The sequence below is a fragment of the Phaethon aethereus genome, assembly GCF_964289735.1.
Source record: "Phaethon aethereus genome assembly, chromosome: 11".
In the NCBI taxonomy this organism is placed as follows: Eukaryota; Metazoa; Chordata; class Aves; order Phaethontiformes; family Phaethontidae; genus Phaethon; species Phaethon aethereus.
In genome coordinates this window covers 21143097-21163225 of record NC_138587.1, presented here as the reverse complement: position 1 = coordinate 21163225, position 20129 = coordinate 21143097, and the positions used below count along the sequence as shown (strand labels likewise).

General features: G+C 38.3%; 1 protein-coding gene across 1 annotated transcript in view; it reads right to left on the bottom strand.

The window, feature by feature from the left end:
- SLC6A11 (solute carrier family 6 member 11) overlaps positions 1–6043 on the bottom strand; it is a 108589-nt gene extending 102546 nt beyond the window's left edge. Inside the window, exons 1-3 of the mRNA XM_082004553.1 lie at positions 4573–6043; positions 437–571; positions 127–267 (exon numbers count right to left, since the gene is read on the bottom strand). Of these exons, the coding sequence (XP_081860679.1) occupies positions 127–267; positions 437–571; positions 4573–4792 (496 nt within the window). The 5' untranslated portion in view covers positions 4793–6043. The remainder of the gene's footprint in view (positions 1–126; positions 268–436; positions 572–4572) is intronic.
- Positions 6044–20129: the final 14086 nt, after the last annotated feature.

Here is a 20129-nt window from a genome sequence, read left to right as displayed (position 1 = left end):
TGATAGGATGCAATTGGCCCACTTCTACAGTCTTTTCTACCAGAATAGTTTTGTTCCTGACATTTTAATATCGTAATCAATTATTTGGAAGTATTTGTATACCAATAATCGCTACTGAGGTCATACCTGTATTCCATTCATGCCCACAGGTAGCCCAAGGAAGCTCTGTAGTAAAGCAGTTAAACAAATAGAAGATAGCCCATGCTAAAATGATGATGTAATATACATTTAGATGTGCCTCTATAACTTGGGTAGCATATCCAATGCCTAGAGAAAAAAAAGTGAGACACAATAGAAAACTTTTACTTTTCAGGTAATTTAAAAACAAACGCTTACTACTTTAAGTATATCTTAACTTCAATTTTGATACAATTTACTTTATTTTACTTCAAATTTCATGCATTCTTTTGCAGTAGAACACAGAACTGTTCGTTACCTTCAAATAGAGGGCAAACTTTCCTCCAGCACGTAATGCCTCCTTCACTAGTAAACTGTCCCAAGGCCGTCTCCAAGAAAAATACTGGTATTCCACAGCAAATAAAAAAAACCACATATGGGATGAGGAACGCACCTACAAGCAAACATTGCGGGGGTACCAGTTATAATGAATACAGTTCCTTGACAGCACAGTAAGAAATTAATTTTCTTAATAAAAGAAGGATCACCTATTAGCCACCTTCTCAGGCATTATCCTGAAAGTGCAGGAAGTGTTTACTCCTGGCCCCAAATAGCAAAAGTTAACCTGTAAGCCAATGTCATGGACAAAAAAAGACCAAACTAAAGTTGCTCAGTATTGATTAAATTCTGCTCATATGTCTCTCAAACAGAGAAAAGACTGCAGTCTTGCTCAGCCACACAGCTCTGCTCTGATCATCACCAAGTCAGTCTACGCTATCTTTCTTCTCTTCCTTGCTTTTCTCAGGAAAAGCAGCGATGAAGTGTTATGGAAATTAAACCCAAGAAGTCCTTTGTATGTTATTTGGATAAGCCTGATGATAAAGATCATCAAAAGGGGATGATGAAATAAACTTTAGAACTACTTACAATAACAGGAAAGCAGGGCTTGGCCTCATCAGCTAGAAATATTAATGTGAAATTGCAGGAAAATAACAAAGCATCAACATTTTTGTTAGATGCTGACAGTAAACTCCAGCATAGACAATGAATAGTGCAATTCAATGCTGAGGTGTTATACACAACGACAACAACAAAACTTCTCATTGATTAACACATAGCAGAAGTATTGTATTTTTTAATGATTCATCATGTTATTAGGTATAGCACCTAAAGAACATGGCTGTGAAGTATGCCGAAGCAAAAAATGAGAGAAGATACATATGTTAGGCATAATGTCACTTGCTAGTAATGTAGATTTTAGGTATTCCATTTAGAACTGAACCTAAATAATAAGGAATAAAATACAGCCTTTTGGCTACATAGAGAATCCATTAACACACAAGGCATAAAGCTTTTTTCCCTTATTCCCCAAGTACTCAGACTTTCTGATGAGTCAAAGGATGAGGTGGAAAGCAAGCAACTAGCCTGAAAGAAGGAAAGGAGGAAAGAAGGAAAGAAGGAAATAAATACTGAGAAGGAAGCACAAAATAACAGATTCTGCCATGTTTACTTACACCAAGAAACTTTTACTGGTTTAACCAAGCACACTAGAGCAGCAAAGCACTGCGCAAAATAATTTATCTTAAGTTGTAGGAAAATTACAAGGCGTTAACTGTCCAATTAAGTTATGAAAATAAAGGTTAGTACAACCTACATGATGTGTTGTATCCAGGTCTCAAACTACTTGCTCCCAAACAAATAATATCACAACACTAATTAACTTCATTTAAAGCTCCCATTAAATGATGTAAGCATCCCACTATTCATTCCATTTCAAATCAAACCAGCACAAGATATGCTAAACACAAAGGTTTTGCTGGATGCAGTTTTTCCTGGGAAGATGCGTTTTACAGTGCTGTCCATCATGGCACACACATTGACCAGTTCTTTAGAGCACTAGCAATAGCAGCATTTCCTTCCTTCAATGGGAGTCCAGAAGATCAATTTGATCATTAATGAACAGCACCTTAATAACTACCTCTCTAATACTAAATCTCTGTCAGACTATTAACTATGAACAAAATGTTTCTGAATATACTTCAGGAAAATTTCTACAACTACAAGGCAAATAGTTATCCCATTCATGTTCTTAAAAAAAAAAACACACACGAAAACCCAAACACCACAACACACCCACAACCTGCAACAATTGCTATGCTTTAGTCACTTTGACCAGAAAGCTGAGACAACTAAATACAGCTGCTTTGACTTGCAGTTTCTTTCTTCAGACCCAGCACATCAGGAGAGATCTCTTCATGAGTAGTCTCCTCCCTCAGCCAGGCAATTTGCCTACAGTTGAATCTCAGCTGCATCTCAAGCAATACACGTGGATTTCACAAAGAATGGAATCCTTGCATCTAATGTGCAAATGGTTTGAACAAAATCTCTATAGCCAGGCAAAATGCTAGACAGTATCAAATCCAGCTTGGCCCACTCATATACACAATTAAAGCGAGTTTAACATGGCAACTTGTTGAAATTGGAAGGACTATTTTTCCAACACTGTTCTACAACAGGTATGCATCATGAAACTTAGAGGACATCAGGTCTCCCAGCTTGCAAACATCATACTCCAAGAAATATCTCATTCTAAACATACAAAGAAATTGATTTTCCTAAAAAAAATAAAAAAAAAATTAAAAAATCACTAAATATCCATAAGAACAAATGGAAATTATAGAAGCTTATGCCTGCCTATGCTACCTGTTATGACTAGGAGTAGGTACCAGCGGGAGGTCAGACCTCAGAAGTTCCACACTACTGCTTCTATATTTGTTTTGTAGCTAACAAGTTATTTCATAACTAGCTCATATATCTTACCATTGTCTTCACTTACCACACACTAAGTAGTTTTCAGTTTTTATATCTGATGGATCAAACAAGTCCAACTGGTCTAATTCCAGCAGGGCATTCCAGAGAGTTACAAAAACACAGGTCATAGACCAAGTCCTCACTGAATAAAACTGAAGTCAATGGCAAATTTCCCATGGTGCCAGGACATGACCAATTAAATCACACACATTAGTTCTATTCTTAAAGAATACAATGGTGATTAAGTATGATATTTAAGTAATTACTTTTTCACCAAATCACCCAAAAACGTGGTTAGAATTTTTTCTACCTAATGTTATACCCTTAAAAATGATAGCATCACATTTTGGCAAGCTAGCATGTACCTACAAATGGATGTATAAAGGTTACTGTATGAAAAAGGACATTTTCATTATATACCAAAAAATATTTCTATCTTTCCTCTGCCAAAATTTCTCTGGGAAAATCTTGACAATCAACAAGAAATTGTTCTGCATATCATATCCAGCATATTAATATTTATGTACTAACAGCAGTACTCGGTAGCACCATTCTTTCAGAATAAGTTCTTGTTATCTTAGTTTTGCCAAAGTACAGATATGTAAAGGAGCTGCAAACCATAAACACATCTTCCACAGTAGTATTAGACTTATAGAAACAGCAGACAGAATGGGCCAAAACCATCCTCGAGTTCAGACAACCGTGCCTAGTCTTGGAGGGACAAGGAAAAGAAATCTGGCATAGTGTTGTTAGCAAACCCATTAAAGAACAGACCTTTGCATATCAGCCACTGAACATACTATTTTTCTCCCAGCCGATATGCTTACACTAACACTGATTCAGGCCTTAAGGGGGGAGAATGTTGAATCCAGTCCACAGAGTTCTAAACTAAGTTTGTAATTTACTTTTCTTTCCTCATTGCCTCGCTAGTCACAGCTGACGTGCTTATTCTTGACTGTCACATATCTTCCATAGTTTATATTTAACTATAACCAATAAATGCCACATGTCATACTTTTGTAGAAGTTAAGTCTTTCTCTCTCAAATAACATTCTAAATTTTTTAGAGTTTGCTCTGTTCTTTGCGTAACAGGCAGGTTATACATCTTCCCCTGCCCTACTGCAGTGATTTGGGAAGTAATGAGAAAAGAAAGTACAGCTGAGTTAAAGAAATTTTCATATGACAAAGAAGAACAAGTAATCTTTGTAGCATTATTAAAAATTATATTAATCTTCTCCAAAGCATACGGTTGTGAAAAATAAACTGCTACATTCTTTTCTACATCAGACAAACTTATTTAAGTATACATGGGTCTGTATTCACATGCAGAAGAAAACACAGTGTACTACTAATAGCAGAACACTGGCTTCTTTGCATAAAAATCTTACAGAAAAAAATGGCAGTTTACTAACACAAAAGAAACTTGTGAAAGTAAGCCACACAGTATTTGGGGAGGAGAAGGAAAGAGAAACACAACGATTTCTTCTCAGTTGTCAGATGCTTAATACTCCGCTACCTGTACATACACTGAAATCCTGAATACTTGTCTCTTACAGGAGAAAGAAATCCCTGTAAAGCATTCTTAACTGTTTATTTCCCCCATGTTCATGGTGAGCTGAAAAGAAACATATGATGCCATCTTACCTCCTCCATTCTTGTAGCAAAGATATGGGAATCTCCATACATTTCCCAACCCAATAATCTCCCCTGCCACAGAAAGCACAAATTCAACCTTATTGTTCCAGTGACCTCTTTCATGAACTTTCTTATCATTGCTGTGGACGAGGTTGGTACTTGAGGCTTCTGGGTCCAAAGCATCTTCTGGCTTCCCATTAATTATAGGAATAGTCTTTTCAGCTGTCATGACTGTTCAGCCTAGGGGAGAACAAAAGAAAAACATACAGATGTTTTAAGTCACTTGTTAGTAATAGCCTTCAAGGACTAAAGAAGTCCCTCAGCATATCGTTGGCTTCTCATTACCTACAAAAATTTGCAGGTGAAAGTGAAGAAGGCAACTCTATACGGCTAGAAAAGTTGTAAAGAAGGACAAAAGGAAAGGGAAAGAGAAAAAAAAATAAAAGAAAAAAAAAAAAGAAAGAAGCTTATGCACAAGGGAAGGAGAAGATTTCCACGTTGAGACAGACAACTTAGTAGTATGACATTGTTTTAAGGCACGGGTATTGAAGCCTTTCAAAAATCCCTCCCCAGACCAGGATCCCAGCTTGACTAACCTACCAGAGGACAGAGATGTCCTGCACCTTCCAGGCACACAATTGAGCACAGAGAAGAAAGGGATGTCGAGAAGGGGGCCTGAACGGTTCTGGCTTGCCTGGAGGAGTAAGGTAGCTCCCAGACTACTCACCCAGGGCTCTGCCTGTGCCTGCGCGGCTGGGAGAGGGACAGGGTCTGTAGCTCAGAGCCCGGCTCCGAGCGGACCTCCGCGGGCTGCCGCTTTTCGCTCTGTTGCACAGGCAGCACGGGGCAGGGCAGCCGCCGGCGCCCCGCGGCAGAGGCGGGGAGAAGGCGGACGGCGTGAGGGTAACGCTGAGCCGGCGAACCTCGTCCTGTTCTGCGGCTGCTGTGCGGCCGCCCGCCGGGGACAGGATGCTCCCCGCGCTCTGAAGCCGGAATTTGCAAATGCTCAGCCTTCCCCAGAGCAACGGTATAACACCCGCCTCTCCCCTCCGCCCACCTCAGGCTGTCCCGCCAGCTCCCCTCCCTCCTCCTCCTCCTCCACCCAGCATCACCACCCGAGCATCCCAGCCCTGCGGAAAGCACCGGGAGGTCCCCAGCCCCGCTCCTTGCACCCCCCCCGCCCCCGGCTCCCCCCTGTGCGAGGGGACAGGCGACCTGCGTGCGGCTGGCGCAAGGCCCGCAGCGGCGGCTCGCGGTGCACCTGCCGGCCGCCTGCCGCAGTGCCGCCGGCGGCAGCCCGGCCCCGCCGCCCGGCCCCGCCGCCCGCCCCCGCTCACGGCCAGCCGCGGCTCGGGGTGCTGGAGGGGGGGTGGGCTTCGGTTCCGTTTCAAGGCCTGGCAAGTTTAAAAAAAAAAAAAAAAAAAGGAACCTGCCGAAAACAGATGACATAACTTCTGCGGGGGGGGGGGGGGTGTGTGTTAAAAAAAATGTGGGGGGAGCATTTGGAAAGTGTGGAAACAATGTGGGCGCTCTCTAGTTACACTGGGAAAATGCAGAAGCAGCCCACATGGGCATTTCTAACCGGGGTTTTGCTTAAAGTTCAAGCTAAATAAGTGTAAAATAGAAGCAAGAATAGGAAAAAATAATGCAAACTGTCTTGTTTCAGGCTGAATGAAATATTTCAAATAGAGATTTATTTTTTTTTCCATTTCACACACCCCCTTTTTTTTTTGGTGGGTCAGTTATTTCCACCCATGTTTCTCAACCCAGACTAAATACCTCTTCCATTATTCATCTCTGCAGCTTCTCCCTGCAGATGGCAAAACCCAACTCAGCTTTTAACTTCAAATCTTCCCTCAATCCAAACTCTCAGCTGCATCTATGATCACCAACATTTTACTCTGCAACTACACGAGATGCGCTTTGGAACAGTCTCTTAACTCCTGGATTACACCTAAGCCTGCTGGAGGATGCTGTCCCAGAGACAACATGCTCTTCCAGGTGAATTCCCTCCCTCTTGCCCTCCAGCTCCATGGACTTTTACACTCCCAGGAAAACTCTTATTCAGTAAAAACACTGAAGAAAGTGGAAAGATACCCATGGATAGATTTTATATTAACTTTAGCTGACTTTGGAAGCTAGAGCCTCATCATACCCTGCTTACACCCACAGCCTGAGTGTGTTTACACATTTAAGCTCCTACTGTGGTTAAAGTTTTTAAATTTTGCTTTTACATTATGCATGCCACAAGAGCGGGTGTTGGGGCCTCACCCTATATTCTCTGTCAAGTGTATATCACATAAACACTTGCACCTAACAGGTGCAGGATGAGGCCCTTTCTTTTCTTATTAATACTAATATATATAGTACTAGTCAAGCCTATATTGTGCAAGAAAAACTGCCAGGGGTAAAACAATGATAAAACAGCAAAATTCTGATTTTTTTTTTATCATGTTTTTTAAAAGTATCCTCCACAGATATCATTACCAGAGCTGGATTTGGTTTTGGGTGGTCTTTTTGTGGTTTACTTTTTTTGTTTGGTTTTTAATGCAGCTGGTATTCATTAACTGAGGATGGAATAGATCCGTTTTTCCCAACCTGGCTTTGTACAAACCAAACTCAACTTTGAGGGCTTTTGTTGTTTTATTTTTCCCCCTTCCTTCAACTAGTTTTCAGCAGGGTTCAAAACAGGCGTTGTTTTTGTGTGTTCGAGCCAGGCTGAGCAAGCTCAACAGGATACACTTAAACATCAAAGCTGAAACTGAATTCTCATTTCATTCCTGAAAGTAATTCTAAAAATGGAGGGAAGCTAAGGGACTGTAAACATTTGACTGATGATTTGATACATGGGAAAGACAACTCTTACTCAAATAGACTAATGATACCAAATTGAAGGGTCCTGCTCCAAAGAACAGTCTATAGGATGATTGGCAGATGCCAAAGATGTTTAATCAGTTCCGATTTGTTCAGTATCTGAAGTGATTAATTCCCGGTGACAAGTATTTTATCCACTGCTGTATTCTTGCACCGATTCCCATTCAGCCTCCTAACAACTGAAGGATCTATGTAAGTAATTGTTATCTGCTAATCTCTGAAAATACTTCACTGAAATACAGCACAGTGTTTGCAACATAAAACTTCCCAAATTTTAAAACAGATTAACCCTGGGTTTTTAATCTGGTGAAGCCTCCTCTATCGCAATGAAGAAAAAATTCTCTGGATTACAGGTTACATCTCAGTTCATGCACTAACCTAGTGTATCTCACGCTCCTCATCATGAATTTGTGCCTGCTTCTGTCAGTCTGTTGGGAGATCTGCACATGATACGCAATCAGAGCTCAACTCGGTGACTGGGATGAGAGCAAACTTTGCAACATGGCTGGGCTGTAAGGCAAGAGACTGATAGTTATCAATATCACAAGGTTGTTGCTAGTAAAACCAACACCTACTACTAAAACATTAGTTAACAAAAACATTAGTACATATTCTGTAGAAGGGCTAGCAACATCACACATCGAATACTCTAGTTATGCCCAAGTAGATATCTTTTGCATTGCCTACTCCATTCCTGATAACGTAGCATCAGTTCTGCAGAATCATTTAGAATTGTTGCTTACAGCCCACTCACCCACCAGAAGTAAGTTTCCTAGCCATTCCTCTCGAGTCCCAGATTAAAATGATGTGACCTAACAAAGCAATTCAGGTTCTGCCTTTTTCAGATTTATCTCCACACTCCAAAGGAAACCATTAAAACTCTGTGTAGAAAGTTGACAGCAGTGGGAATGGAAAAACAGATGTTTCTGCTAGTCAAAGAAAGGTGTTGTGAAGTACCAAATGTTCTAAAACTACATTTATTGATATTTATAAACTAAAATTAATAAAGATGAGGAATTGATATGTAGAGTAACTTGAGAAAAGAACCTCCAAGAAAAAGCTGCATTTCCACAGGATTCTGCCAGGATGCTGGAATACATGGCCCAGATGCACCAAGGAATGCACACTGTACTCAACCTTCTTTAGTTACTGCCAGAACTCATATGCAGCTTATTTTTCCATTTACTCTGTTCTGGGACTTCTACCTGGTCCATACTTTCAAGACACAAATACACAGAGTGTTACGATGTACCACTACATGCAGAGGATTAACTCTTCTGCTTTTTTTTCTCCTTAGTGCCCAAACCCTACACAGTTCAGAAGGCATGTGAAAAAAACTGCATGATACAGTTGCACATTTTGCTTCTCATGCTTTGGATGTATAACTTTTCTTGGAAATGAGGATGCTTTGCTTAACCTGCACTTTGGATCCTTGTTAGGATGCCTCATTTTCTGTAGCACTACAACTGGACAACAGTGAAGTCTCTGCTACACCATGTAAACTTTAGGCCCAAACACATGCCTCTAGATTTTTGCATTTTTCCTGACTAAAACAAACAAAAAAAGAGGCAATAAATAGCTGTCCAAAAAAGAATTCTTGCTAGAATTAAAGCTACCAAGAACAGAGCTAATTTCCTAAAAGCAATCAATGCAACGTTCATGTGAGTGTTTAATGTAAGCAAAAGTCATGTTATATGGCTTTGGAAATGAAAAGGCTTGGGCTTGGCTCCATTTCTTCATACTAAAACAGAGTAACGCTGTTGATTTCTGTGTTGTTTCAACAATATAGAACCCTGTGTCAGTATGACTGAAGGGAGGAAGGAACAATTCCATCCAGATTTAAAAGTTTTAGTTTAGATTTGACGTAAGAAAAATCTGCAGAAGCCTTATGTAAATATTTCACAAAGGCTTTTCATGGGTAAATAGCTACACAAAAGAGAAGATATACAATATGAATTTCATTAGTGATAGTGATCTGACACAATGTTTTGGATCAAAAGCCTAAGATCATGAAGCAATTTGTGAACAAGACACCCTTAGTTACATTATTACAGACTGGACTTAAGTCCAACAGCAATAGGCTGTCTGATTTTGTGCATAATCAGTTTTCTGCAATGGGGAAAAAAAGGATATTTATTTGTTGCAGATAACAACTTTAAGTTAAGCAACAACTGATTGTTTGGCTTCTATTTAGAAAGGCTTAACAACTATCACTGGAGATCTCTCTCCCTTAAATTTATTGCCCATGCCTCACAAACATCGAGATGCTGAATTTAGAGTTCAAGAGAGCTGTGAAAACCACTTTTTCATCTATTGATGTTGCCCTTTGGGGGCCTTCTCCTGTCCCTTGCTGTCAGTCTGAAATCCATATTTTCTTTGTTACACGCATTTTATCTTCCAGACCGCCTCATCTTCTAAACAGAAGTGGGTGATACATTCCACAATATGGGTTTTCTGCTACAGACTTGTGCTAACACGTCTTGATCTCTGGATCACCTCCAGGGCATCTTGCTGTGAAAGGGTTAACTTCAGTTCCCTGACAGGGTTCCTCAGTGCCTTTTGTCAGACAGACTTTTCTGACAGTTATTCAGTGACTGCTTGTATTTTAATATAAAGTTGATCTAATGTCTCATGAAAAAGGTGGTACACATCATGAGTTCCTCCTACTGCCTCACACAAGTATGCACCGTTCCCATAGTGTTTTCTGGAGATACCCCTCTGCTAATGTGGCTAATAGTATCTTGAGCTTCCTAAACATGAGTTTTACAGACAGACAGCACTTGGAGGGAACCTCCAATAGTGAGGCTTATACACAACTTCCAAGACTTAGCAGTCATCTACCCAAATTGAACAGAGGCCTTTTCTATGTCATGTCAAGTCATATCTGCTGACTTAGCTAACAAAAGCATGTTTTTACTTTAGCTAGCAGTTATAGCAGCAATAAACAATAAGCAAGACATTATTTTCATGAAAAAGTATCCTCATGCCTCTGTCAACCTTGAGGCATTGTACTTCTGAATAAGACAACATGAAGTATATTTCCACACATTGACAAAAAATAACCACCCTCCAGTAGTTTAGCAAATGTCTGCAGTCCAAAGTGTCCTACAAGACAGAGAGTAAAATGCACTAGTTTTTGTGAAAAGAGGAAATACTCAACTATAGAAACAACGGCACTAAAAGAGAAGATGCATATGGAATGATGTTTTAACGTGACTTACAAGTGAGACCAAATAAAAGAAATACCAAATAGGACTTCAGAAGAATTAGATACATAACAGCACAACTGCCTTACCACTAGCAGTTACTAGTCAATCATTCTTCCGGATTCAAAACTGAAGTTTCAGTCTTCATGCAGCTATGCACATCATCAATATGCCAAACTGATACTGAGAGGTGCTACAACCTGGAAAAGAAATGAACTCTGAGGAAAGTTGGTGCTCAGATTCTCTGGACATATTTTCAACTATTTTAAGACTTCAGTATTTGTATTATTGAAGGTACTCAGATGAATATTAAAATAAAGGCAGAATTTAATTGAGATTATAGATGCTCTCTGCAGGCATCTAAAGTCCTTTATCTTATCCCAGACATTCTTTCTTGCTGTAGAAGAAAGTAGGGCAAGGACTTGCTTTGTGCACTGTATGTTCCAGGTTAGCATGGGGAGACTGTTAGGATTTACAAAACTCAAAGAATTTAACTGAACCTGATAGGAAACAGCATCTCCCCCAGCCCCTAGGTAGTGGTCCCATTGCACTTCTTTTGCATGAACAGCCCATCTATCCAGGCTTTGTGTTAATCCATTAATTTCACACAGTTTAACTTGGCTTTCAGGCTTTAGATTGAGTCTATGGAACAGTATTAAAAAAAAACATTTTCAAGCTTCTGAATGAAGCTAATCATCAATAGTTGAAGTAAATAAACATGGAAATGTAAGTATCTTGCAATTATATGCCTTTATATATTTTTTTTTAAAGTACGTGTCAAGGAATAAAAACATTTCTTGATGAAAATTAATTTCTCCTGTTCTGATTCAACAGCTTAGTCTGCTCATCTATCTAGCTTTCCTACTGTACTGGTTTTGGCCGAGAGAGTTAATTTTCTTCATAGTGGCTGGTATGGAGCTATGCTCCGGACTTGTGACCAAAACAGTGTTGAAAACACACTGATATTTTAGCTATTACTGACCAGCGCTTACAGAGCATCAAGTCTTTTCTATTTTTCACGCTGCCCCACCAGCAAGTAGTCTGGGGGTGCACAAGAATCTGGGAGGGGACACAGCCAGGACAGCTGACCCCAACTGACCGAAGGAATATTCCATACCATATGACATCATGTTCAGCATAGAAAGCTGGGGGGGAGTGGGAAGAAGGGAGGAGGATGATTTGAGTTATGGCATTTCTCTCCCCAAGTAATGGTTACACACAATGACACACTGCTTTCCTGGAAATGGCTAAACATCTACGTACTGATGGGAAATAGTGAATTAATTCCTTGTTTTGCTTTGCTTGCACATGCAGCTTTTTTTACCTGTTAAACTGTTTTCATTTCAACCCATGAGCTTTCTCACTTTCACCTTTCCGATTCTCTACCCCATCTCCCGGGGGGAGAATGAGAGAGCAGCTGTGTGGTGCTTAGCTGCCTACCAGATTTAAACTACAACACCTACCCAGAAGCAAAAGACCAGTGTTCAGTCTTGAACGTGCAGTGAAGTGTCTGTCCCTCACAAACATGGTAACCCATGCAATACTCATGTTGAGTGAAGGGTGGCAGCAGCACTGCACAAAGTCTGCTAAATGTAGTTTGAAAATACATCAAAAAGAACAACTGCAAGTAACCATAAGAAATAGAGTCATAAAATGTGAATGAGGGAGTGGTTTTGGTTCAGCTCCACATCTGAAATAGAAGAAAAGCTCCAACAGACAGATCAACCCATAAGGAAGATGATTTACTTCTCTCCATGATATAAAATTGACGAGTTACCTCAAAAATTCTGTTCAACTCTATCATGTTTTATTGTTCGTATTTTATACCTCTGAAAATGGAGTGCAACATCAATATATTGCTTAAAAATTAAAAGAGTTCTCATATTTTTAAAATGTTTCCTTTATTGAATTCTATTTGGCAGAAGCTGCATGTTAGTAAAACAAAGTAATTGCTTGAAAATTTTTAATCAGCTCTTATCAATACACCCTATCATATTCAGTATTTGTTTACATTTGAATACTGTAAGCATTTAAGCACCGGAATACCTAGGGTTTTAAAGAAAGTAGTATGTGTTCAGTTCTCTAAAGCAGACCCAGTATATTCATACAGACACTATGCTACTGCAACTGCTCCATCACATAAATTACATATGACAATTTGGACTAACTCAGCAAACAACCCTTTCTTGAGCTGTCTGCTGGCACATTGCTAATTAACAATTAATTGCCTTCAACAAGACTCCTGCAGAGCAGATGATGTGATATTGCAGATGGTTCAGCCAAGTTGCATTTCTGTGCACTGTTGGCAAGTACCTAAAGATTTTTTTACTGCTTTGCTTTTTGCCATCAGATTTTTAATCAGAAATACATTCCATTTTTAAGTGTTTGGGGTTTTTTTTCCCAAGCTGTTGCAGTATTTGAGTACTGAAGAAACTCCTCTACTTACTCTACTACTTACTTTACAGCTGTGAAAAATCAGCTGTTAATTGACATCAAGCCAAACCTGTAGATTTATATTCTGTGATTGGGTCAAAATGGAACTTAGTTGCTAGACCAGAAAAAAACAAAAATTGTAAAACCCCACCCCACTATGTCAAGCAATAGCAACATCTCAGTGCTTTAAGAGACTAAATATAGAATACTCTCACATTTTATTATATTCGCTTACTAGAAAGTACAGCTATGTGCCAGTCCTGTTGCATGAAGGACTTTTAGCTGTGAAAGACAAAGAGGGGGTAGCTGTTAATATATACTCTAATCTAATTCACTGGAAAGGCAAATGGAGAAAATACAAGAATACCAGATTATACATAATTTCATATTTGCTGGGCAATTATTTTCCCCAGTGACTTGTTAAAAAGTGAGCAAAGAAAATCAATGACAGAAGAACTTTACAGCAAAAAGGCATACCTCACATTTTCGTGCGCAAAGCTCTGTGTCAAGAGGAACAAAGAACAGTAGGTAGATTCCTACTTTGTTGGCACAGATTTCAGAAGCCTGATAATGGGTATGGCAGGAGGACAAGAGAAGACGTATATGAATTGCTGCTGCACTTTCAGAAACGGATGGCATCTCTTTGGGTGTTACAATTCAGACACAGAAGACAAAATGGGCAGATTCTTATGAGTGGGAAAAAGTTTTCCAGAAACTTTTAAAGAAAGTCATGAATATTATTTTAACATGATGTTTAAAGCAGAGATGTGAAGAATATTATTCAGATAACTCAGAATATTTCTAATAGCTTCTACTCCATCTCATCCTCTATTCCTATACTATCTACAGGAAAGCTGAAACTGATTCTACAGTGTTTGACTACATTAAAAATACACTTAAGGTACACTTGTCTCAAATTCTTTTCCAAACATCTGGCACTGGGTAGAATCATACTATCAGAAACATTAAGCCTAATCCATAGAAAACCAAATAGATGGGAGAAGAAGTAGTTTTGCAGAAGGTCATTTTATGCACAACTTGTGCCAAAGGCTTATGTTTGACTTCCTCAACATCCTAGTGTTTACAGGGCAAGTTACAGGCAATGTATCACACAGAGAGAACACATTTCGTATTCTGAGACATACAGTTCTTCTGGCTTCAGAACAGGAGGAAGAATGAGAAGTTTTGACTCATTTCACTTTGCAGTCTGTAATAAGAAAGGCAGTTAGTAGAACTGGTAAGTGGAAGGAAATAATCAGTTGGTATTCTTCTGTGCTCCCACCATAATGCTTTTAGGTACAATGTTTGGTGAATGTAATCCCCCAAGTAGTATTCTCTTTGGAATTTATTAATTTATTATTATTAATAATAATAATAACAATAACAATAATATAATCTAGTTCTTAAACTCCTTATCTAAACTGATTGACACTGAAAATATGGGGACAAATGGACCTTTATTCATTATGTTCTATGTCAGTTCTTACACTCTGAAAGCTCAGAAAAGCATGACAGTACCTATCACTACTTTATCGGTGCCCAACCGATAAATATAATCCTGATTTAACAAAAGGGATTGAATCCTCACTGAGGCTATATGTGTGCTTTACTCAACACCTTCTGAGAAATGAGTGTTAGCATGACATTGTCTAGTAGGTGATACTGTGATGAACACACTCAAGAACAGATAGCTGCGGGAAATGTTTTGTGTTGTTGAAATGGAGAATGAGTCATTGATTTCTGGAGTGAGGCAGCAGTATGAATATTAGAATGAAATAAAGTATTCTGATTTATTAAATCCAGGCAATCTTTGAGAATAAGAAAGTCAGGGAATGAGTGGACCTTTTAAATGCTTAATATATAAAAGGTTAAAAGTTTGGAATTTCACCTGACAAGAAAGGACTAATGTCATGCTAGTTTGTAATTCATCCTGGACTATAATGTAATTCTATTAGTTTCAGTCCTTATGCTGAGGAATGTTAGGCATCAATTTAAAAAACAATTTTTTAAAAGTTTAACTTTTCCTGAATATTGTTCTAGTCATCATTTCTTGATGACTCAAAGTGTCCAGTTAACTAAAACAGAAAGAATACTAATAAAAGTGTCACCAGCAGCTTAAGGTCTCCTTACTAGATGTCATATTCTCTACTTGTCCCTCTGAAAAAGAAATTCTTTGCTGATGGAGTCAAGGCAAATAGACTAACATGTCTTAAAGTGTAAGAGTGTGAGTGACAGCTCACAAATAATAGGTCTTCATTAGTCATGGTATTCACCAGTGTACAATTTTTGAGATTATCATTCTGTGTTTTGCAATCAGCTTCTCCACCTGTTACTCAGGTTAAATGTAATTTAAGAGTAGAAAATTGCATACTGAGGAGGAAAACAATTTGATCTGCAGAGGTATCCAAAATCATGTTTTACTGGCTAAAGAATGTGCTGCAGGTAAATACCACTAAATTTTTCACCAGTGTATCATTTACAAACCTTTCAGCACATTCAACATCTATTGCCTGAAATTAATTTCTTAATAGATACTTTGCATATTTGGGGCCTAAAGATAAAGTTTTTAGGAGCTTAATTTCCAGGGTTGTCTTTTCTCTTCTGCTTTAGAGGGCCAAAATATGGTGCTTGATTAGTTGTTTGCAGTTTGAAAGGGCTTTGTGCATCTTAAACATTGACTGTTCAGATGATTAAAGTAGCTAAGGCTAAGGAGATAGGGCTCTGTATCTCATGGCTCTGTATCTGTAAGTGCATTTACCTTTCCAGAAAATGCGATAGTTTCCTCAATTCTTTACTAACATTACATACATAATAGAAAAGTTTTAAATTGGGAAAGAGTTTCTTTTGAGGTTTGGTTTCAAAAGAAGCAGTAAGGGTTTGGAGCAGTTAGCCATTAATGTAACTAATTTCAGGTCCTTGTTTAGTAATGACAAAAAAGTATTACATTTCAGATGCTTGTGTTAAATGGGTTTTCAACTGTAAGTTTATTTCTATTTTAAGTCTGTTTAAGAGTTTACCAGTTCACTCCTGGGTTTGACAAGAGTCTTGAACAAGGAACGGAGCATAGTGTCCCTGTTCTACAGCTGAGCTAGTCAACCCTTTGAGACACAGAGCAATGGTTCCACCTGCTTTCAATAAAGAGAAAATTTCTACGTGCAATACATGCTTATATACAGGCAGGCAGTGTTTCCAAAGCAGCTGCTTTATGCTGTGCTGCCTACATATTCAACACAAAGGAATAACAATGTATGTTCATTTGCTTTATGGCCAATAAATCTGCATCACAGGCTGTACCTATTAAACATGGATTCAGTGAACTGTAACACAAATCACTATACCAAACGTTATCATATACTGAGAAGCACACTGGGTTTTCTGCACTGACCCTTACTGCAGGACTACGATTGTGTCACAGCATATTAACCAGTGGAAGTGGAGTGACATCCTCCAGCAAGACATCGATTTAATTTTGTCTTGATTGCTACGTGTGGATGTTCATACTGTATACTCTCATGTATACATAATTTTTTAAACACAGTGGCTCTACATGATTTCTTGATTTATTGGCTTCAGTTCTACTTTGCTAACAGCATCCTGAAGTTCTAAGTCCCCTTTTATGTTTGCAAATCAGAATCCTGGCCAGACACAGAAAACAACCCATCTATGAGTCCATTTGATTAAAACAAAATTTGGCTGCTGCCTAATGACTTGCTCAGGAAGCATTTGGGTTGCATTAAAATGAAGAGGCCAAAGAAAGTTCCTGAGCTGCATTCAAAATCTGATGTTAAAGGTCAAAATACCATAGTGAATGGCACCTAATCCGTATAATGGCAGAGCAGAAGCTTTCAGGAACTCCTTTTACCACGCTATTTTACTCCTAGCTGAAGCAGATCTAAATTACAGTTTCACACTAACACAAATTAGACATTCAAGAAGACTTATTTGAAGAAATGGTAGTAGCTAAATGCAATACGCTTAACACACACTTAAGTTCTGTGGTTCATATTATTTTTCCATAGATACTTTACTCTTAACGAGGACTACTGTTTTACAAGACATTATTCTAATACAAACATTATTAGCAGCTCTTCTCAGGTAGGCTAAAATATCTGAAAATCTGTCCAGATCTACAATTTCCGCTATGCAAACACATTGCTATTCCAATTCTTGAGTGAAAGTTAATTCTCACTCTGCTTTTACAACTATGAAAGAATTAAAATAATTAACACCAATAGTGCACAAACCTCTATTCTCAAATTTTGCAAAAAATAAAAGGTATTTAAACCCCCTGTGTTCCAAGTTTTACTTTAGATCTTTTAGAAGTAGTAGATACATTTTACATCTATGTTTGTATTAAATCCAAAACCAGGTTTGAGTTATAGTGTATTCCGCTTATGTTTAGTTTCTTCACATCCTCCTCTTACATTTTCAGTATCTAAGATACTCTTAAAATGCCATTTCCCCAATGATTCGTCATCAATTGGCTATCACCCTATCATATCCACCCCTCCAAACCCTATATAGCAGGGGACAGACTTTTTAGGAGGGCCTGTAGCTATAAGACAAACTAGAAGAGTGCAGATTTAGACTAGATATAAGGAAGAAGTTTTTGACAATGAGGGTGGTGAAACCCTGGCACAGGTTGCCCGGAAAGATAGGAGACACCCCATCCCTGGAAACATTCCAGGTCAGGCTGGACGGGGCTCTGAGCAAACTGGTCTTGTTGAAGATGTCCCTGCTCAGTGCAGGGTGGGTGGACTAGATGGCCTTAAATGGTCTCGTCCAACCCAAACCACTCTATGATTCTATGACTTCCACGCAATTATAACAGCAGGAGAACATAATACTAATTGTTTTGTTTAAGGTTTGGGGGGAGAGGGAGGGTTGAATAAAAAAGCAGCTCCTAATAAAATTCCCTTTCAATAACAATAATAGCTTTTCCTTTCAGATTGATGCATCCCTAAAGTATGGAAAAACTAACACCTGCAAACCCCATCCCAGTTCTAAATATGCCACTGAAAATTAAATAGCGATAGGAGGACATAATGGACATTTAAAAATAATCCCAAAGCTATAGTGTACTGCAGTCCCTATTGACATAAGTCAAGCAATATGCTTCCCAAGATTTTCTACAGTAATACATCAAAAACCTAATGATTCAGCCAGTCAGCTATCAACCCAAATAAGATAGCCAGTACAGAGAACATTCATTCACTCCACCCTCTAAAAAACCACACACACTTTCACAAATTAAAAAGAAAAACTTTTTATGAATTTCACAGAAAATGTATATGAGTGTGATAAATCAACAGTTTAAAATATTCTATACTATGTTAGCCACTCTTAAAATAATGTTACTTGGTATAATACTAATGATAAGTGGTCTGGGTTGGGTTTTTTTGTTTGTTTGGGTTCCTTTGGGTTTGGGTTTTTTTTTTGTGGGGTTTTTATTTTGGTTTGTTTGTTTTTTAAACAGGCACCATCATGAAAACCGACACCATGATCAGCAGCAATGATAAGTAACTATCACTAGGTCAGCTTTCTGAGGTGGATTGCCCTGTCAGCATTTTACCTTCATTTCAGCTTACAGTTGATACTGGCTTTCAGGTAACAGTTTTTAATATTTGTTTGCAAGGCATAATTACCTGAATGTAATCAGATACATCTTTTCCATGAATTGATTTAAATATGCCTCTGGGCCATAATTATTTCTGTATTATTTAACATTATCTTACACCAATATTTTTGTTTATTTTTGAATATATTTAACATTATTTAATGTATTAATTAATATTGTTTAATGTATGATTTAACATTAAAATTATTTTACCTCTAAACATAATCCTCAAATTATTTTTTCCGCAATTTTAACTCTAGCATTATAATTATATTAGTGAAATTAATTGCTCAAGTTAATTTCAAGATTAAGGATAACAACCTGTTACTTTGTATATTGGCATGAATGCAATTTCTTTCCTGTTAAGTCATTTGTATATGTTAGACTATTAAAATTAGGAAATATTTGAAATCTGCTCAAAGCCTTGCACTTTTTGTTAGAAGAGCAGAACTCTGACCAGATGTGCTCTGTTCTAATCAACCTGTCAAGGGAATCTGTTGCAGACAGTAAATTCTGTGTCAAAAACAGGCACACCTCAGTGGCTGAGGCTGAGTTTTCATCAGTGTTTGGATGCTATCAGTAATTTTAAAATGTCACCTAGATAGAAAACAAATGTAGAAACAGAATTCTTATTTCATCAAGGACAAACAACGTGCAACAGTAGATGAAGGAGAGTGGTAGCAGCAAGGATGCTCAAGAGAAAGGACTTAACCACCCACAAACATTCTTTACCTGGGTGAACCAGAAGTGCCTCAACATTACTTCCCTGTTATCTTTTCTGAATAGTCTGGTTAAATCTCCCACTGACTCTGGTAACGGCTTAGCAGATTTATTCTATGACTGTTCTCTCAAAGGGTTGAGATCTACGATTGCACAGAATCACACAATCGTTAAGGTTGGAAAAGACCTTTAAGACCATCAAGTCCAACCATCATTGTTAGATCATAAATCTATAAAGATTTATAGCTAAATCTTTGTTACGTAACTGATTTTTAAAAATAAAAGTCTCCTATTGTCAAATTGTCACGTGTTGACAGAATGGAAAGGTACATTTTTTAAGCATGTGGTTTGCAGTAGTTAGGTAAAGTTAACAGCTATAAAAACAGGTTATATCACTCCTGTTTCCTTGAAAACTGCTTGCTACAATACTAACAGATATCACAGAATGTTGGTACTGTAGCAGAAGTTACTTGCTACATGCTGCTATTTAATACTGCTCCAGCGATAGACCTTTCTAAACAGTAGCTTTTCTCCAACCCCCTTCTACACTTGAGTGGTCACTCTATTATCTAGAAAATGGGTTTCTCAGCAGGAGGTGTATGACAACAAAATGGGCCCTTGGCTCAGCAACCCAATGCTGTCAGAGCTGAGTATCTGGCTGGAACAGGACCTGATATTCCTTAAAATAAGTTCATTAACTGTTTGACCTTTTCTAC